General features: G+C 41.4%; 1 protein-coding gene across 1 annotated transcript in view; it reads left to right on the plus strand.

Annotated features, from left to right (window-relative positions):
- SCP2 (sterol carrier protein 2) overlaps window positions 1-21,854 on the plus strand; it is a 121,092-nt gene that overhangs the window by 30,642 nt on the left and 68,596 nt on the right. Inside the window, exons 5-6 of the mRNA XM_039474595.2 lie at window positions 2,422-2,486; window positions 14,652-14,778. Coding sequence (XP_039330529.1) covers window positions 2,422-2,486; window positions 14,652-14,778 — 192 coding nt within the window. The remainder of the gene's footprint in view (window positions 1-2,421; window positions 2,487-14,651; window positions 14,779-21,854) is intronic.

A 21,854-nucleotide genomic window follows, 5' to 3' on the forward strand; every position in this document is an offset into this window, starting at 1 on the left:
CGGCCCAGTACCCACTGTTTTAATTTTTTTTTTTTTTTGAGATGGGGTCTTGCTCTGTTGCCAGACTGGCGTGCAGACGTTGGTTCACTGTAAACTCCCCTACCAGGTTCAAGCCATTCCCCTGCCTCAGACTCCTGAGTAGCTGGGATTACAGGAGCCTGCCACCACGCCTGGCTAATTTTTTATATTTTAGTAGAGATGGGGTTTCACAATGTTGGCCAGGATTGTCTTGATCTCCTGACCTCATGATCTGCCCACTATGGCTTCCCAAAGTGCTGGGATTACAGGTATGAGCCACTGTACCCAGCCCCAGCGTTTTAATTGCTGGAACTTTATATTGTTTGATAATACTAGTGGTTCCTGTTTCTGTTACATTATATTTCTTTTAATTTTTAAAGAAAAATATGGCCATTCTGTCTTTTTTTAAAATACAGCTCCTGCAGGAATGTCTGGCTCCTCAGCTGAACTTTAACATCATTTTTAGGTGCCCCCTCTCTCCAAAAATAATTCTTTTGAGATATTCTTTGGGTTTGTTTTTTAATTTTTAATTTCAAATTTTAAATTTTTTCTAAATATGATTCTAAATTAGCTTTTTATATTCATTACTGAAACATATTTCTACATTAATACAAAATTTTATTAACATATTGAGACGCAAGGGAAGAATTAAGCACCTAATTGATTTTTCCTCATTTCTTTTTTTAGACAGGGCCTCACTCTCTCACCCAGGCTGTAGTATAGTAGTATGATCTCAGCTCCTGCAACCAGTGCCTCTCTGCCTCAGGTGCTCCTCCCACCTCAACCTCCTAAGTATTAATAGCTGGGATCATAGGCATGCACCACCACACCTGACTAATTTTTGTATATTTTGTAGAGATGAGGTCTTACCATGTTGCCCAGACTGGTGTCAAACTCCTGGGCTTGAGCAATCCTCCCACCTTGGCCCCGCAAAGTGTTGGCATTACAGGTGTGAATCGCTGCACCCGTCCTGATTTTTTCTCTTATCTAGAAAAATATAAGCATTTTCTCTGTAATTTCTCTGTTATTAAAAGCTTTGGCTAGGTGGTGGCTTATATCTGTAATCTTAGCATTTTGGGAGCCTGAGATAGGTGGATCACTTGAGCCCAGGAATTTGAGGCCAGGCTGGGCAACATGGTGAGACCTCCATCTCTCCAAAAAAAAAAAAAAAAAGGGCGGGGGGGGGGGGCAAGAAAACTGGTCACGGTGCCACAGGCCTGTGGTCTCAGCTACATGCAAGGCTGAGGCAGGAGGATTGCTTGAGCCCAGGAGGTCTAGGCTTCAATGAGCCATGATTGCACTATGCACTTCAGCTTGGGTGACAGAGTGAGCTGCTATCTTAAAAAAAAGAAACAAAAACAAAAACAAAACGAAAATCCAAAAAAACCTTTGTAGTGCCCAGCACAGTGGCTCACATCTGTAATCCTAACACTTGGGGAGGCGGGGGTTGACAGATCACTTGAGCCCAGGATTTCAAGACCAGCTTGAGCAGCATGGCAAAACTCTGTCTCTACAAAAAATACAAAAATCAGCTGAATGGAGTGGCACAGTCCTGTAGTCTCAGCTAATAGAGAGCTGAGGTGGGAGAATCGCTTGAGCCTGGGAGGTGGAAGCTGCAGTGAGCTGTGATCCTGCCACTATACTCCAGCCTTGGTGACAGACTAAAACTTTGTATCAAAAAAAAAAAGCAAACAAACAACAACAACAACAAAAAACCTTTGTGGGATTATAGTATGTATTTGCAATTTATGTAAATTGGCTTATTTATTTAGATACAGAACTTCTGGGCTCAAGTGACCTCCTGCCTCAGCCTCCCAAGTCACTAGGACCACAGGTGTGTACCACCACACTCAGCTAATTTTTCATTTTAATTTTTAAAATTTTTGTGGAGACAAAGTCTTACTATGTTGCTCTGGCTGGTCTTGATCTCCTGGCCTTAAGCAGTCCATCTGCTTTGATCTCCCAAACTGATGGGATGATAGGTGTGAGCCACTGTGCACTCATTTGATGTACTTATTTTTTTTTTTTTTTGAGACGGAGTTTCACTCTTGTTACCCAGGCTGGAGTGCAATGGCACGATCTCGGCTCACCGCAACCTCCGCCTCCTGGGTTCAGGCAATTCTCCTGCCTCAGCCTCCTGAGTAGCTGGGATTACAGGCACGCGCCACCACGCCCAGCTAATGTTTTGTATTTTTAGTAGAGGCGGGGTTTCACCATGTTGACCAGGATGGTCTCCATCTCTCGACCTCGTGATCCACCCGCCTCGGCCTCCCAAAGTGCTGGGATTACAGGCTTGAGCCACCGTGCCCGACCTGATGTACTTATTTAAATAGAAGTATTTAATGGTATTTTGAAGCTGTTTGGAAATTTGAATTTTCCAAAATAATTACATTTTCCTTTAAGGTGTGGCAGAATGTGTCTTGGCTCTTGGATTTGAGAAGATGGAGAAGGGAGGCCTTGGAATAAAAGTGAGTGTTATTTTGGCATAATTACTAAATGAGGTAATATAACCCAAAAGTTGAAAGGTGATACTTGTATGTATGCATAGATCTTGGTATTTTAGAATAGTTAAGAGTCTTAGAGATAATTTTGTTCAAACTGTTTATTTTACCAGTGATGAAATTGATGTTCAAAGATACGAGATTGTTGAATTTGAAGTTGACTTACCTATTTAATTTGAAAGCCATTCATTTATTCATTTTTTTGATGAATGAATTACATTCAATAAAGAATTTCATTCAACAAATGAAGAGAGTTAATAAAATATGGGACTTCTAATTCTGGTAACGGCAAGCCAAGTTTTTTGAGCCAGTTCTCTCACTGATGACAAATATTTGGATAGAATATGAAAAAAGAAATCCTAAAGGTATTGAAGAACTAGCAAGAGAGAAGAACTGCAGGTGAATGCCAGAGAATTAACATCAGCATTTGCAACTACTTTTGCCTTAAAGGCCTTTGCTGATCAGGCAGCTGTGAACCACAATTTTGATGCCCCACCCCCACCAGAATGAAAGGTGAAGTAGTCAAAGCTCAGGCCTTCCCAAGATCGGAAGTTTAATATCCACATTAAATTTGTACTATGTAGGGGTAAACTCTTTGGATAGGACAAACCTGCAGTAAAATTCCCTGCTTCCATGAGATGATAGGGAGAGTTACCATGGCATCCAGTGAAACAGGGGAGAAAAAAAGAGAAAGAATAAAAACTCAGTAAAACTTTTCATTGAGTTAATAAATCACAGACTAGCCTTCGTGGGATTGCTGCCAACATTCTCATCATGTGGGTGATCCAGGAAACCTCAAACCATGAATTGAATCTAAATTGGTTTCAGAATGGTAGTAACCTAGACAAATTTTCTTCTGGAGAAAAGTACCCTCCTTCCAGGCTTTGAGAACCCTTCAAATAAAATTTCAAGGACACACAGTTAAAGACAACCAAGTATTAAAGAAACAAGGCACCACAATTGAGAACTAAAAGAAAGAAGAAACAGTAAAAAATAATCTTTGAAGACCACCAAAACTAGATTTATTGGTTGCAGATTTAACCATGTTTGTTATGTTTAGAGAAATAAAATACAGCTTGGAAACCTCTTTAGTATATAGGAAACTACAAAAAAGAACATTATTGGCATGAAAAAAATTAAATGGAATTTATGGAAAAGAAAAATGAAATAAATAAAATTAAAAATTCACTCATGCCTGTAATCCCAGCACTTTGGGAGGCTGAGATGGGCAGATCACTTGAGGCCAGAAGTTCGAGACTAGCCTGACCAACATGACAAAACCCGTCTCTATTAAAAATATGAAAATTAGCTGGGTGTGGTGGTGTGTGCCTGTAATCCCAGATACTCAGGAGGCTGAGACAGGAGAATCACTTGAGCTCAGGAGGTGGAGGTTGCAATGAACCAAGATCGCGCCATTGGCCTCCAGCCTGGGCAACAGAAAAACAAAGAAAATGAGTTGAAGATAAATTTCTTACTGTTATCTAAGATTATACTATTACGTAACTCATGTGATCGAACTGATCCCATTTTCTCTGTTGAAACATTAAAGGACCTCTACCCTAAATTAACTTAAATACATGTGATAATATTTTTTAGAAACCACAGAAGTGGCACTTAATAGGCATTCAAATCAATGAATTGCTTCCCTTTTTAGAGAATACCTTTAAAAATGGTAGAAGATAGGTTGGATCTTAAAGATAATTTAGAAGTGGGTAAGGGGAAATAAGCTCTTCCTAGATGTCAGGGAAAGCATCATGAAGCTAGTCATGGGTGTTTGAATAAATATGATATATTTTTAAAAAACTGTCTGGATTAGCGTGGCAACTGGAGAAAACTGAGAAATAAGGTTGGTTAAGTGAATATGTAATGTTTATGACACATGAAAAATATGTTTGTTTTCAGCAGTGAATGGTAGGTACCTTGAACTTTTATTTGAAAATTATTAGGCTGGGCACGGTGGCTCAAGCCTGTAATCCCAGCACTTTGGGAGGCCGAGGCGGGTGGATCACGAGGTCAAGAGATCGAGACCATCCTGGTCAACATGGTGAAACCTCGTCTCTACTAAAAATACAAAACATTAGCTGGGCATGGTGGCGCGTGCCTGTAATCCCAGCTACTCAGGAGGCTGAGGCAGGAGAATTGCCTGAACCCAGGAGGCGGAGGTTGCGGTGAGCCGAGATCGCGCCATTGCACTCCAGCCTAGGTAACAAGAGCGAAACTCCGTCTCAAAAAAAAAAAAAAAAAAAAAAGAAAATTATTAAAAATTATAAAATAGTAAAATTCATCCACAATCCTATAATATAATTAAAAAGAAATGTATATAAATTAAAAGTCTTTCCTTCTGCCTATTTAATCTTCTCCCTCAGTGGTAACCAATGTTAATAATTAAGTATCTGTATTTCCCGCCTTTTTCCCAAATTAACACAGAAATATGTAACTAAGCATTCATATGCATATGCCTACATACATGTTAAAAAACTTTAGTAAGTTTACTGCCTGGGGTACCCCTCTTGCTGATACCTCCAGGTACAAAACAATTCAATTGTTTTTTTTCTTTTTTTTCAAAATAAAACCTCAGCTAGCTCTGCCAAACAAAACAAAACAAAACAAAACAAAACAAAACATCTTTCTAAAGATATAGGGAAGGTTAATGATATTTTACATGTTTTTCAATTAACAGTTAAACATCTTTCCTGGTTAGAACATATTGATATGCAGTGAACCATGATTGCGCCACTGCACCCCAACCTGGGCAACAGAGGAAAATTTAATTTTAACCAAGTCCAGCTTTTCAATTATTTCTTTTATGAATTGTGCCTTTGGTGGTGTATCTAAAAAGTCAATGCCAGACCCACGGTCATCTAGGTTTTCTGCCACATGCGTTTTACATTTAGGTTCACGATCTATTCTGAGTTAATTTTTGTGAAGGGTGTAAGGTCTGTGTCTAGATTCATTATTTTCATGTGGATGTCTAGTTGTCCCAGCACCAGTTACTGAAAAGATTACCTTTATTTTTTTTTTATTTTTTTTTTATTTTTTTTATTTTATTTTATTTTTTTTTTTGAGACGGAGTTTCACTCTTGTTACCCAGGCTGGAGTGCAATGGCACGATCTCGGCTCACCGCAACCTCCGCCTCCTGGGTTCAGGCAATTCTCCTGCCTCAGCCTCCTGAGTAGCTGGGATTACAGGCACGCGCCACCATGCCCAGCTAATTTTTTGTATTTTTAGTAGAGACGGGGTTTCACCATGTTGACCAGGATGGTCTCGATCTCTTGACCTCGTGATCCACCCGCCTCGGCCTCCCAAAGTGCTGGGATTACAGGCTTGAGCCACCGCGCCCGGCAGATTACCTTTATTATATTGCCTTTGCTTCTTTGTCTAAGATCAGTCGGCTCACCGCAACCTCCGCCTCCTGGGTTCAGGCAATTCTCCTGCCTCAGCCTCCTGAGTAGCTGGGCTTACCGGCACGCGCCACCATACCCAGCTAATTTTTTTGTATTTTTAGTAGAGACGGGGTTTCACCATGTTGACCAGGATGGTCTCGATCTCTTGATCTCGTGATCCACCCGCCTCGGCCTCCCAAAGTGCTGGGATTACAGGCTTGAGCCACCGCGCCCGGCCTATGTGGGTCTATTTCTAAACTCTTTATTCTGTTCCATTGATTTATTTGTCTGGATTTTTTGTCAATACCCATACTGTCTTAATTACTGTAGTTTTAAGTAAGGCTTGAAATTGAGTAGTGTCAGTCCTTCTGTTGAATTTTTTCACAAGCTTTTTTTTTTGAGACAGTGTTTGTTACCCATACTGGAGTGCAGTGGCACGATCTCCACTCACTGCAACCTCTGCCTCCCTGGTTCAAGCGATTCTCCTTTCTCAGCCTCTAAAGCAAGCGTCCCCAAACTACGGCCCGCTGGCCGCATGCGGCCCCCTGAGGCCATTTATCCGGCCCCCTCCACCCCCCGCTCCGCTCCGCACTTCAGGAAGGGGCATCTTTTTTGTTGGTGATCAGTGAGAGGAGCACAGTATGTGGCGGCCCTCCAACGGTCTGAGGGACAGTGAACTGGCCTCCTGTGTAAAAAGTTTGGGGACGCCTGCTCTAAAGTAACTGGGATTACAGGCACCCACTACAATGCCCAGCTAATTTTTGTAGTTTTAGTAGAGACGGGGTTTTCACCATGTTGACCAGGCTGGTCTTGAACTCCTGACCTCAGGTGATCCACTTGCCTGGGCCTCCCAAAGTGCTGGGATTACAGGTGTGAGCCACCACACCCTGCCATGATGTTGGTAATTTTTATGTTCTCTGTTTTTCCATGGTCATCTTTTGTCAGAGTGATCATGGAAAAAGAAAGTTTACAATAAAAGGAACAGCTTTGTTTTCATTGATTTTCTATATATTCCTTTTTTTTTTTTTTTTTATTTGCAAATCATATATTTGATGAAAGACTTGAGTCAATAATATACAGGTTGAGTATTCCTTCTCCAAAATGCCTGTGACCAAAGTGTTTCAGATTTCAGATTTACTTGGATTTTGTAACATATGTTTTCTACGTACAAGCTGAGCATCCCAAATCTGAAAATCTGAAATCTGAAATGCTCCAACAAACATTTCCTTTGAATGTCACGTTGGTGCTTAAAAAGTTTCGGAATTTTGAGCATTTCAAATTTCAAATTTTCGGGTTTGGAATGTATAACCTATAGATAAAGAACTCTTACAACTCAATAATTACAGGAAAAACAACTAAATTAAAACATGGACAAAAATTATGAATAGATATTTCACTAAAGACATATGAATGGCTAATAAAAACTATAATAGATACTTAACATCATTATTTATTAAGGGAGCGTATATTAACACACAGTGAGATACCATAACACTTGTATCACAATGGCTATAATTTTAAAAAACTGGAAAAAGAACAAGTGTTTGTGAGGACATGGAGAAACTGTAACCCTCATGTATTTCTGGTAAGAATGTAGTATGGTACAGCCACTTTGAAAAATAATTTGGCAGTTTCTTTAAAAGTTAAACTTATTGGCCGGGCGCGGTGGCTCAAGCCTGTAATCCCAGCACTTCGGGAGGCCAAGGCGGGTGGATCCCAAGGTCAAGAGATCGAGACCATCCTGGTCAACATGGTGAAACCCCGTCTCTACTAAAAACACACAAAAAAATTAGCTGGGCATGGTGGCACGCGCCTGCAATCCCAGCCACTCAGGAGGCTGAGGCAGGAGAACCGCCCGAACCCAGGAGGCAGAGGCTGCGGTGAGCCGAGATCGCGCCATTGCACTCCAGCCTGGGCAACAAGAGCGAAACTCCGTCATTAAAAAAAAAAAAAAAAAAAAAAAAGTTAAACTTATTATATGACCTAACAATTCCACTTCTAGGAATCTACCCAGGAGAAATAAAAACACACAACCATACAAAGATTTGAATGCTAATGTTCATGGTAGTGTTACTCTAATAGCATCAAAGTAGAAATAAGACAAATGACCAATGAGCAGAGAACAAATAAAATGTAGTATTTATCCATATAATTGAGCAATAGAAAGACATGAACTGTTGATATATGCTACAACACGGATGAACTTCAAATACATTTTGCCAAGTGAAAGAAGCTATATGAGAAAGACAAAATACTGTAAGATTCCATTTAAATGTAATTTCCTGAAAAGAAAATAGATCTGTGTAGCCTGAGAGAACAGGAGTGGGAAATGACTGCTAATGGGATTGAGGGAACATTCTGGGTGATGAAAATGTCTAAAACTGGATTGTGGTGACTTCACAACTCAACAAATTTACTAAAACAACACGAGATTTACTCTCTTAAATTAGGTATACAGTACAATACTGTTAACTATATGCACAACATCCTACAGAAGACCTCTAGAACTTACTCATCTGCATTACTAAAACTTTGTATCTGTTGAACAACTATTTTTCCCTCCCTTCAGCTCCTGGCAACCACCATTCTATTTTTTGCTTCTGTGAATTTGGTTATTTTAGATAACTCATAAAAATGGAATCATAAAAATAGTATCTGTCCTTACAGGAGTAGCTTATTTCACTTACTATGATGTTCTCAAGGTCCATGCATGTTGTCACATATGGAGGATTTCCTTTTTCTTTTTTTTGAGACTTTTTTTTTTTTTTTTTTTTTTTGAGACAGTCTCACTCTGTCGTCAGGCACCAGGCTGGAGTGCAGTGGCGCGATCTCAGCTCACTGCAACCTCCGCCTCCTGGATTGAAGCAATTCTCCTGCCTCAGCCTCCCGAGTAGCTGGGACTACAGATGTAGGCCACCACGCCCAGCTAATTTTTATATTTTTTAGTAGATACAGGGTTTCACCCTGTTGGCCAGGCTGGTGTCAATCTCTTGACCTTGTGATCTACCTGCCTTGGCCTCCCGAAGTGCTGGGATTACAGGCTGAGCCACAGCGCTCGGCCTTTTTTTTTTTTTTTTTTTTGAGACAGAGTCTCATTCTTGTCACGGAGGCTGGAGTGTAATGGCATGATCTCAGCTAACTGCAACGTCTACCTCCCGGGTTCAAGCAATTATCCTGCCTCAGCCTCCCGAGCAGCTGGGATTACAGGTGCCTGCCACCATGCCCGGCTAATTTTTGTATTTTTTTTTTTTTTTTTTAGTAGAGACGGGGTTTCACCATGTCGGCCAGGCTGTTCACGAACTCCTGACCTTGTGATCCACCCACCTCTGCCTCCCAAAGTGCTGGGAGCCCTAATTGGTAGCATTTGCCAACTTTGGTGGTATAAATGCTCCTGCCATGGCCAGTTTGAAGCTACTAACATGGATGTCATTGAAACCAAACATGAGAGACGATGTGCATAATCAGATATGGCAGGATGGTATAAACTAGTAGGTCTCAGTTCCAGCTAACAGCTAGTTTAAACTCCCAAAGTGATAGTTCCTTTCTTCTCCTTACTTTGGGTTTAATTTATTCTTTATTTTAAATTAGCCATGCTCAGCTAAATTTTTATATTTTTTGCAGAGATGAAGTCTTGCTATGTTGCTCAGGCTGGTCTCAAAGTCCTGTGCTCAAGTGAGCCTTCCATGTGGGCCTTCCAAAGTGTTGGGATTATAGACATGAGCCACCATGCCTGGATGCAATGTGTGTGTGTGTGTGTTTATTTTTTTTCTTCCCCTAAAACAGAGTCTTACTCTTTCACCCAGGCTGGAGTGCAATGGTGTGATCTCAAGTGCAGTGCTGTGATCACTGCAGTCTCTACCTCCCGGGTTCAGGTTGTTCTCTAACTTCAGCCTCCTGAATAGCTGGGACTGTAGGTGCACACCACCACACCCAGCTAATTTTTTATTTTTAATATAGATGGGGTTCACCATGTTGGCCATGTGGTCTTGAACTCCTGAGCTCAAGTGATCCACCCACCTCGGCCTCCCAAAGTTCTGGGATTACATGTGTGGGCCACTGTGTTTGACTCATATTTTTTTATTTGAGGCTTTTTTTTTTTTTTGCTCAGGATATGGTTTATTCTGAAAAATATAGTGTGTGCACTTGAAAAGGGTGTGCACTCTGTTCTTATTGGGTGGAGTGTTCTATAAATGCTACTTATGTCAAATTGGCTAATAAGGTTGGTCAAGTCTTTTATGACCTTACTGATTTGACTACTTGTTCTGTCAGTTATTAAGAGGGAAGTATTGCAATCTCTGCTATATCTGTAGATTTGTCTATTTCCTTCAGTTCTATCAGTTTCTGTTTCATGTATGCTGAAGTTCTGATATTAGATATATTAACATTTAGGATTGTTATATCTTCTTGATAAGTTGACCCCTTCATCATTGTGAAATAATCCTCTTTATTCCTTGTAATCAGTTATTTGATCTTACATCTACTTTGATATTAACATAGTCAATCCAGCCTTCTTTTGAGAAGAATTAGAATAGTATATATTTTTCCATCCCTTTACCTATTTTTGTCTATATACTTGAATTGGGTTTTTGTAGACAGCATTGTCGAGTCTTGCTTTTTAACAATATAATAATCTTTGCCTTTTAATTGGACTTTTTGTATCTTTCCTATTTAGTGTGCTGATTGATATGGTTGAGTTTAAACTAGTAGTTAGCTGGAACTGATACCTACTAGTTTGTACCATCCTGCCATGTCTGATTATGCACATCTTCTCATGTTTCGTTTCAGTGACATCCATGTTAGTAGCTTCACACTGGCCATGGCAGGATTATCTATCTTATAAGCCTATCAACTGTACCTCTGCTGTTTTGTTTTGCTTTTAGCGGTAGTTTTATGTTTTATAGTTACAACTTTATCCACAGACCACTTTTAAGTAATATGTCTGTTCACTGTAATATTATGAGAACTCTAGGACATGTTTTTTGTTGTTTGCCTCCTCCTAGAAGTATATTGTAGCCAAGTGCAGTGGCTCATGCCTGTAATCCAAGCACTTTGGGAGGCAGAGGCAGGAGGATTGATTGAGGCCAGAAATTCGAGACTACCCTGGGCAACATGGCAAAACCCTGCCTATACAAAAAATTAGTGGGGCATGGTGGTGCATGCCTGTAGTCCCAGCTACTTGGGAAGCTGAGATAGGAGGATCGCTTGAGCCTGGGAGGTTGAGGCTATAGTGAGCTGAGACTGTACCACTGTACTCCAGCCTGGGCAACAGAGCAAGACCGTGTCTTAAAAAAAAAAAGGTAGTACATTGTACTTATGTATATTACAAACCCCATACTAGTTACTAATTTTGTTCTAATAGTCAATTATTCTTTAAAGATTTTTTTTTTTTTTTTTTTTTTTGAGACGGAGTTTCGCTCTTGTTACCCAGGCTGGAGTGCAATGGCACGGTCTCGGCTCACCGCAACCTCCACCTCCTGGGTTCAGGCAATTCTCCTGCCTCAGCCTCCTGAGTAGCTGGGATTACAGGCACGCACCACCATGCCCAGCTAATTTTTGTATTTTTAGTAGAGACAGGGTTTCACCATGTTAGCCAGGATGGTCTCGATCTCTTGGCTTCGTGATCCACCCGCCTCGGCCTCCCAAAGTGCTGGGATTACAGGCTTGAGCCACCGCGCCTGGCTAAAGATATTTTTTAAATAAGAAAAATATTTCTCTCCACCCGGGAGGTGGGGGCTGTGGTGAGCCGAGATTGTGCCATTGTACTCCAGCCTGGGCAGCAAGAGTGATACTCCATCTCAAAAGATAAAGAAAAAAAAGAATTTCCTTTAACATTTCTCATAGTGTTGGTCTATATGTGGTAATTAAAAAAACTTTTGTTTGTTTGACTAAATCTTTACCTATTTTTTGAAAGATATATTTGCTGAGTGCAGAATTCTAGTTTAGCTTAACAACAACAAAACCTTAATACTTGAAAGATAATTGGTTCACTATCTTTTGGGTTTCACTTTCTAATGTTAAGCCTGCTGTGTGTATGTATGTATGTATGTATGTATGTATTCATTCATTCATTCATTCATTCACTTGAGAGAGTCTCGCTCTGTTGCCCAAGCTGGAGTGCAATGGCATGATCTTGGCTCACTGCAACCTCTGCCTCCTGGGTTCAAACAATTTTGCCTGCCTCAGACTTCTGAGTAGCTGAGATTATAGGCTCCTGTCACCACACCTGTCTAATTTTTGTATTTTTTAAGTAGTGACAGGGTTTTGCCCTGTTGGCCAGTTTGGTCTTGAACTCCTGACCTCAGGTGATCTGCCTATCTTGGCCTCCCAAAGTGCTGGGATTACAGGTGTGAGCCACTGTGCCAGCCTATTTATTTATTTTTTGAGTCTTGCTTTGTCGCCCAGGCTAGAGTGCAGTGGTGTAATCTTGGCTCACGGCAACCTCTGCCTCCCAGGTTCAAGAGATTCTCCTGCCTCAGCCTCCTGAGTAGTTGAGACTATAGGCATGCACCACTATGCCTGGCTAATTTTTTCTATTTTGTTTGTTTGTTTGTTTTTTGAGACAGAGTCCTGCTCTGTTGCCCAGGCTGGAGTGCAATGGTGCAGTCTGGGTTCACTGCAACCTCCGCCTCCCAGGGTCAAGCCTCCTGCCTCAGCCTCCTGGGTAGCCGGGATTATAGGTACCTGCCACCACGCCTGGCTAATTTTTGTATTTTTAGTAGAGACAGGGTTTTGCCACGTTGGCCAAGCTATTCTCGAACTCCTTACCTCAGGTGATCAGCCCGCCTTGGCCTCCCAAAGTGCTGGGATTACAGGCATGAGCCACTGCACCGGCTTTTTCTTTTCTTTTCTTTTTGAGTTGGAGTTTTGCCTTTGTTGCCCAGGCAGGAGTGCAATGGCGCCACCTTGGCTCACTGCAACCCCCACCTCCTGGGGTTCAAGTGATTCTCCTGCCTCAGCCTCTTGAGTAGCTGGGATTACAGGCATGCACCACCACACCTGGCTAATTTTGTATTTTTAGTAGAGATGGGGTTTCTCCATGTTGGTCAGGTTGGTCTCGAACTCCTGACCTCAGGTGATCCGCCTGCCTTGGCTTCCCAAAGTGCTGGGATTACAGGTGTGAGCCACCATGCCTGGCCTATTTTTTTCTTAATCAAGGAGAATGATGGAACAGTATTCCATTTAGAACTCCTTTGTGGACCAAAAAATATCTTTGTTTATTCATTTAAAAATTTATAAAATGTTTACTATTTGGCGGGTCATGTGCTAGCATTCAGTATACATACAAAGATGTATGAAAAAGAGTTCCTGTCCTCAGCGAGCTTATAGTCTAGTAGGTAAACTGACAGGAAACACCTTTCCCTTTGTGGAATATTTGCAGTGGAATGGTGATCTCCGCTAGAACTATGGAAACAGAGATGGTTATACTCTCTGAGTATCTCTTTGTCTGTTCTAATTAGCTCCTTTTCTCAAACACCCAGTTATGCTCTTGCCTTAAATCTTTGTATTTGCTTTTCTATCTGCCTAAAATGTTTCTTTCCCAAGGTTATCCAAATGACTTACTTCCCATTCCTTCTCATTCCTGCTTAACTGTCTCCTTATCAATGATGCCTCCTTGACTATTGTTTTCATTTTGTTCTGTTTTTTTGAGATGGAGTTTCGCTCTTGTTTCCCAGGCTGGAGTGCCATGGCGAGATCTTGGCTCACTGCAACCTTTGCCTCCCAGGTTCAAGGCATTCTCCTGCCTCAACCTCCCAAGTAGCTGGGATTACATGCATGTGCCACCACACCTGGCTAATTTTGTATTTTTAGTAGAGACGAGGTTTCTCCATGTTGGTCAGGCTAGTCTCGAGCTCCTGATCTCAGGTGTTTCACCTGCCTCGGCCTCCCGAAATGTTGGTATTACAGGCGTAAGCCACTGCGTCTGGCTCTATTGTTTATAAAATAGTGCTTTCCACCTTCAGACTTCATCTTCTTATTCAGATTTCTTCTTTTCTGTAGTATTATTACTTATATTTTATATTTATTTTCTTTTTTATATTAATCATTTAATAGTCTTTTCTTATTAGTCATCACTGAGTCATAAATATGTTATCACTGTCCTCATCACCTTTTACCTTCCTCCCCCGTCAATGTCAACACCAGATGAGCGGAGTCTTTGTCTTATTAGTTCGCTCTTTTTTCTCTCATGTCTTTTTTTTTTGAGACGGAGTTTCACTCTTGTTACCCAGGCTGGAGTGCAATGGTGCGATCTCGGCTCACCGCAACCTCCGCCTCCTGGGTTCAGGCAATTCTCCTGCCTCAGCCTCCTGAGTAGCTGGGATCACAGGCACACGCCACCATGCCCAGCTAATTTTTTGTATTTTTAGTAGAGATGGGGTTTCACCATGTTGACCAGGACGGTCTCGATCTCTTGACCTCGTGATCCACCCGCCTCGGCCTCCCAAAGTGCTGGGATTACAGGCTGAGCCACCGCGCCCGGCCTTCTCTCATGTCTTGAATAGTTACTGGTACATATTGGATGCCCAATAACTATTTCTTGAAAGAGTTAATACCTCCTTGCTTTGGTTGATTATTTTTTCTTCTTCCCATGTTTCCCTGTGGAGCACGTCCTGATTTATTCACATTGACCATTTTTGGTGTACTGTGTGTTTAGAATAAATAAATAAATGTCTTAATAGCACTCTAGTAGTTTTGAAAAAGACACTTATTGTGTCAACTACTTATGAAATTTTGTCTCCCCTCTCTTAGTTTTCAGATAGAACCAATCCCTTGGATAAACATCTTGACCTCCTGATCGATAAGTATGGATTGTCTTCTCACCCAGTTGCTCCTCAGATGTTTGGGCTTGCTGGAAAAGAACATATAGAAAAATATGGTATGTTACAGTTTAAAAACTTTGAGGATTCTTACTAGTTATATGCATGAGATGAGAAACCACAGTTTTTTTATTAAGGAATTATGAAGGATGCCAGGATATATAAGATGTAAAATATTTTTTGAATTAAATTGAAGCAATAGTTCTTGTAGAACTTGGTCATAGAGAAAGTATTCACATATAGACTATGGTATGGGAAGTACCTAAAGTACTCCATAGCAGGAAGTTGAAATAGGAAAAATAATACAAATCTTGTCTCCTTGAATCATGGATTATAATTGTTTTTTCAAGGTGAGGGTTTTACTCTGTTATGCAGGTTGGAGTGCAGTGGCACAATGATAGCTCTCTATAGCCTTGAATTCCTGGACTCAAGCGATTCTCCTGCCTTGGACTACAGGTGTATGCCACCATGCTCAGTTATTTATTTATTTTTTTTAGAGATGGGGTCTTACTATATTGGCTAGGCTGGTCTCTAACTCCTAGCTTCAAGTGATTCTCCTGTCTTGGCCTCCCAAAGTGCTGGGATTACAGATGTAAGCCACTGCACTTTGTCTTGTTTTTTTAACCTCTTTGGTTATTCCTTCTCCGTTTTTTTTTTTCCAACTAAATAACTCATGTAAAATATTTTTCATTTCTCTTTATATTTCGTTTCAACCCTGGTGAATCTGACGATGATGTGCCTTGTGGTTGCTCTTCTTGAAGAATATCTTTGTGGTGTTTTCTGTATTTCCTGGACTTGAATATTGTCCTGCCTTCCTAGGTTGGGGAAGTTCTCCTGGATAATGTCCTGAAGAGTATTTTCTAGCTTGGATTCATTCTCTCCGTCACATTCAGGTACATCTATCAAATGTAGATGAGGTCTTTTCACATAATCTCATATTTCTTGGAGGCTTTGTTCATTTCTTTTTACTCTTTTTTCCTCTAATCTTGACTTTTCATTTTATTTCATTGAGTTGATCTTCAATCTCTGATATCCTTTCTTCTGCTTGGTCGATTCAGCTATTGAAATTTGTGTATGCTTCGCGAAGTTCCCATCTTGTGTTTTTCAGCTCCATCAATTCATTTATATTCCTCTCTAAGCTGTTTATTTTCATTAGCATTTTGTCAAACCTTTTTTCAAGGTTCTTAGTTTCTTTGCATTGGGTTAGAACATGTTCTTTTAGCTCCAAGAATTTTATTATTACCCACCTTCTGAAGCCTGTTTCTGTCAATTCATCAGACTCATTCTCCATCCAGCCTTGTTCCTTTGCTGGTGAGGAGTTGTGATCCCTTGGAGAAGGAGAGGAGTTCTGGTTTTGGGTGTTTTCATCATTTCTGTGCTGGTTTCTTACCATCTTTGTGGATTTGTCTACCTGTGGTCTTTGTAGTTGGTGGCTTTCAGACGGGGTCTCTGAGTGGACGTCCTGTTTGTTGATGATGAAGTTATTTCTTTCTGTTTCTTAGTTTTCCTTCTAACAGTCAGGCTCCTCTGCTGTAGGACTGCTGGAGGTCCACTCCAGACCCTGCTTGCCTGGGGATCACCTGCAGTGGCTGCGGAACAGTAAGGTTTGCTGCCGGTTTCTTCTTCTGCTATCTTTGTCCCTGAAGGATACCTGCTAGATGTCAACCTGAGCTCTCCTTTATGAGGTAACTCTTTGGATATACAGGGGTCAGGGAGCTGCTTGAGGAGACAGTCTGTTCTTTATAGGAGCTCAAGTGCTGAGCTGTGAACTCCATTGTTCTGTTCAGAGCTGCTGGGCAGGTATGTTTAAGTCTGTTGCAGCAGAACTCATAAATGCCTTTTTAAATTTTTTTCCCCAGGTGCTCTGTCCCAGGAAGGTGGGGCTTTATTTATAAGTTCCTGTCATGCTGCTGCCTTCTTTCAGGGCTGCCCTGCCCGCGAGGAGGTAGCCTAGTCACAGTCTGCCAGCAGAGGTGTTACTGAGCTGCTGTGGGCTCTGCCCAGCTGCTGTGTGAACTTCCTTGCAGTTTTATTTATAGGGGTATAGTTATAGCTGGTTTGGTAATGGCAGTCAGCCTCAGTAATGGCAGACTGTCTTTGTGATGGCGGACTGCTTCGGTAATGGTGGACGCCCTTCCAACCACAGAGCTGGACCATCTTGGGTCCAGCTGTGCTTGCTGTGAAACTCTCAATCCAGAGCCTTTCAGATTGCTGGTCTTCGTGGGGGTAGGACTGGCCAAGCCAGATCACCTGGCTCCCTGTTTCATTTCCTTTTTTTTTCAATTGAATGGGCGACTCTGTCTCGCAGGCGTTCCAGTCGCCAGTTGAAATGGTGCCCGGATTTATGTGAGTTTTTGTGCGGAGACCTGCTGCATTGGCTGAAACAGCCACGCTGGCGACCCATGACACTTTTCTGCTTGGGAATCTCCTGGTCTGTAGGCACTAAAAATTCTTTTGGAAATGTGGTGATTACTCACCCTCTGCGTTTTTGTTGGGAACTGCAATCCAGAGCTGTTCCTATTTGGCCATCTTGGATCTGAGTCTCTTCATCATTTTCTTGTTGAGTAGGCTGAGGAGGAAGAGGAAGGTTGGTTTTGCTGTCTTGGGTGGCAGAGGCAGAAGAGGCAGGCATACTTGATGTAACTGTCATTGTAAAAATCCACTTATAGTGGACCCATGCAGTTTAAACCTGTGTTGTTCAAGAGTCAAATGTACTCAATATATGACTTTTCTGGGTATGGTGGTACACACCTGTAATCCCAGCACTTTAAGAGGCTGAGGCAGGTGTATTGCTTGAGCCCAGGAGTTTAAGACCAGGTTGGTCAACATGGTGAAACCCCAGCTCTACAAAAATTACAAAAGTTAGCTGGCGTGGTGACACATGCCTATAGTCTCAGCTACTTGGGAGGCGGAGGTGAGAGCACTGTTTGAGCCTGGGAAGAGGAGGCTGCAGTGAGCTGAGGTCACACCACTGTATTACGGCCTGGTTAACAGAGTGAGACCCTGTTTTTTTTTTTTTTTTTTTTTTTTTTTAAAAAAAGGCCAGGTGCAGTGTTTCACACCTGTAATCCCAGCACTTTGGGAGGCTGAGGTGGGTAGATCACCTGAGGTTAGACATTTGAGACCAGCCTGGACAATATGGTAAAACCCTATCTCTACTAAAACACAAAAATTAGCTGGGTGTTGTGGTGTGTGCCTGTAATCCCAGCAACTGGAGAGGCTGAGATAGAATTGCTTGAGCCTGGGAGGTGGAACTAGCAGTGAGCCAAGACCGTGCCACTGCACTCCAGCACTCCAGCCCAGGTAACAGAGTTAGACTGGATCTCAAAAAAAAAAAAAAAAAAAAAAAAAAAAAAAAGAAACAAAGTACCCTTTTGTGACTGGCTTCTTAAAGTTAGTATAATATGTTCACAATTCATTCAGGTCATAGCATATACTAGGACCTCATTCATTAGGACCTCATACTGCTTAATGGTATTCCTTATGTCATTCATTTATTCTTTTTTTTTTTTTTTTTTTTTTTTTTTTGAGACGGAGTTTCGCTCTTGTTGCCCAGGCTGGAGTGCAATGGCGCGATCTCGGCTCACCGCAACCTCCGCCTCCTGGGTTCAGGCAATTCTCCTGCCTCAGCCTCCTGAGTAGCTGGGATTACAGGCACACGCCACCATGCCCAGCTAATTTTTAGTATTTTTAGTAGAGACGGGGTTTCACCATGTTGACCAGGATGGTCTCGATCTCTTGACCTCGTGATCCACCCGCCTCGGCCTCCCAAAGTGCTGGGATTACAGGCTTGAGCCACCGCGCCCGGCCAGTCATTCATTTATTCTTAGTAATAAATGTTTAATCATGTATTTTCCTGATTAGTGTGTTAAATATGTCACATTGATTCTGATATGTACTGTTCTCATTATCATTATTTTTTGACAAGTTCTATAATTTCCATTTCTATTTTCATTTTTTACCCCAGAATCATTTCATGGAAATCGAGGTGGAGTTTTAATTTTATTAATTTCTGGTTTTATTGCCTGGTGATTTGAGTGTGTTGGTTGTAGATTGGGGGGATTCTTAGTTCTGTGGCGCCCTCTTCTGTAAGTGTAGTAGAATAGGGTCTTGTAGTACTGTCCAGGCTGACTCTTTTCAGGTGCAATCCTGGTGTACTGCAGCCTTGAACTCCTGGGCTCAAGCAATCCTCCTGCCTCAGTGTCCTGAGTCTCTGGGACTACAGGTGCACCTTGTTCTTTTTTGTCTTGTTAACACCATACAAATCTCCTCTTTTGCTGCTTTTCTCCTTCACTTACCCAACTGCACCAAAAGGGACCTTTCCCTTTCATTTTGCCATTTTTTTTTTCTTCTCAGAACCTATGCCTTTAAGATCCCACCTCAGACCTCCTGTATTTTTCAGCCCCTTCCGTGTAGTCATGGTTTGATCTATAGGAATATTTTCTTGGTATTTTCATACTGGGGAGGAAGTCTTTCTTTTCTTGTAGTTTAGAGCAGTTTTTGCCCTGTCATTATCTACCCTGTTCTCTGCATAGTTTCCTCAGCCTGCCCTTGTACCCTTAAAGGTTTGTGGTAGAAATGTGAGCAATTGTTGGCTGGGATTTGGCCATATATATATTTTTCCTTTTTTAATTTTAGCTTACAGATAATTTGAAATTAGGTATTTTTTTTTTTTTTTTTGAGACTGAGTTTCGCTCTTGTTACCCAGGCTGGAGTGCAATGGCGCGATCTCGGCTCACCGCAACCTCCGCCTCTTGGGTTCAGGCAATTCTCCTGCCTCAGCCTCCTGAATAGCTGGGATTACAGGCACATGCCACCATGCCCAGCTAATTTTTTTGTATTTTTAGTAGAGACGGGGTTTCACCATGTTGACCAGGATGGTCTTGATCTCTTGACCTCGTGATCCACCCGCCTCGGCCTCCCAAAGTGCTGGGATTACAGGCTTGAGCCACCGCGCCCGGCTGAAATTAGGTATTTTCTATTTTCTAGTTATGTTGAGAGTATGATTTGTGCTATTTTATTTTTTCTTGTTAGTCTATATTAGTTTTGGAGGCTATGGAGAGACACAGATTTAGGCAGCCTCCATTTTTCCTCAACAACCTGGAAATCCTGTTGCTGGTGTGTTTTTAAGTGTATACATTTTCTCAAGTTTTACATTGATCAGAATAACTGGACAGTTTTCTAGTTTAAAATTTGAAATATAAAGGTACACTATTTCAGTTGAAATGTCATTGTAGGGAACAAGGGCCTTGCCCATCTGAGGGTTCACTGAAAATTACTGATATGAGGCAGATTAACAGGAGAAAAAGCAAACAAATGTATCTAACATTTGTACATGGGAACGTTCAGAATGAAGACCCAAAGAAATGGGAAATTGTCCATTTTTATGCTTAGGTTCAACAAAGTATGGAACAGCTATATAGAAACATGATTGGACAAAAGGTATATGATCTAATGCTAATAAACAGTGGGGAAACCCAGCCAGGCCTGTCTGTCTAGATTCTTCTTGGCTTCTCTGAGCATGCATCCCTTCCTTCTGGGTGTGGGGCAGGAACCTTTCCGGATTGTATGACCTACAATCAAACAAGATAGGTCAGATAATTTCTTTTTTTTTTTTTTTTTGAGACGGAGTTTCGCTCTTGTTACCCAGGCTGGAGTGCAATGGCGCGATCTCGGCTCACCGCAACCTCCGCCTCCTGGGCTCAGGCAATTCTCCTGCCTCAGCCTCCTAAGTAGCTGGGATTACAGGCATGCACCACCACGCCCAGCTAGTTTTTTTGTATTTTTAGTAGAGACGGGGTTTCACCATGTTGACCAGGATGGTCTCGATCTTTCGACCTCGTGATCCACCCGCCTCGGCCTCCCAAAGTGCTGGGATTACAGGCTTGAGCCACCGCGCCCGGCCAGATAATTTCTTTATGTCCAGTTTTCACACAGAAAGATGGAGGAAGTTAAAGTAATATTTCCAGATTTTATGACTGGCTTTGGGGAAGAGGAGTTCTGTGTTTATGACCTGCCTTGGGGAAGAGGAATTCTAGCTTCTCTGGTTAGCCCCAGGGGAGAATGGGACTGAGAGACAGGAGGGTAGGAGTAGGTCAGTGAAAACTTTTGCTTCTGAGGCCATCATTTTGGGGTACTGTTTCTTTATTTTAATTCAACAGATTTCTTAATGAATTGTAGAATTTTATAGAATTGAAATTGTTATTTAAAATTGCTGTTTGTGAATATCGTGAATGTGCTCAGAAATGAGTATGTAAGAAAGCTTATAGTAGCTTAAATCATTTGTAGAACCAGCAGATTTTGTGGTTTCATAATTAAACCACAGAATATGAAAATCATTTTACATATAGGCATAACCTTTGAATAGCAAAAAATCTTACTTGGCAATTAAGAATGAGTAGTCAATAAGCCCTTCATCAGTGCCCAGGCTTAAGAAATATGTGACTGACAGAATATTTTTCAAGGGGATGCCATTTTTTATTGATTAGTTAGATCCCATGGTAAGGAAAAAGAAAGAAGAGATATGAACATTAGTGAACATCTCTTATGTCAGACACCATGCCAAGTACTTTACTGTTTTAGTCACCCCTCTTCCTACCAATCTATGCATGGATTGCTTGTAAATCTAATAGAGACAATAAAGCATTTGTACTTCCTAAAACAAGGAATTTGTCACCAGCTGAGGTCACCAATCCCATTTTTTAGGAGTTTCCAATTGTTACGGTTCCCTTTTTCATTGTTTGAAAAATGTGATTGTTGAACTCAAATCTCTCACCCTATGGTTTACATCCATGATTTCTGTTTTTGTCTTCTGAGACTGACAGGCTACAAGGTAAAGAAAAGTTAGTGCTAGAAACTTTCCTTTACCTTGTAGCCCTTCAAATATCTGAAGCCAGCCTTACCCTATATTTAATTTCTTCTCTGAATTCTTATCATTAGACTTGTTTCATAACCCATAACCAGTCTAACTGTTGTACTGTGATGTACCAGTCTAATTGATATACTATGATGTAAGCTATTCTGGTAGTCACATCACACTATAAAATCTCGTTGAGCTTGAGGTCGATCAGAGTCTTTCTCATAGTTGTTGCTCCTTTTTGCAGGTTGCTTTGGGAGTTCAAGAATAGAACTGAGC

The sequence above is a fragment of the Saimiri boliviensis genome, chromosome 11 (assembly GCF_048565385.1).
Source record: "Saimiri boliviensis isolate mSaiBol1 chromosome 11, mSaiBol1.pri, whole genome shotgun sequence".
In the NCBI taxonomy this organism is placed as follows: domain Eukaryota; kingdom Metazoa; phylum Chordata; class Mammalia; order Primates; family Cebidae; genus Saimiri; species Saimiri boliviensis.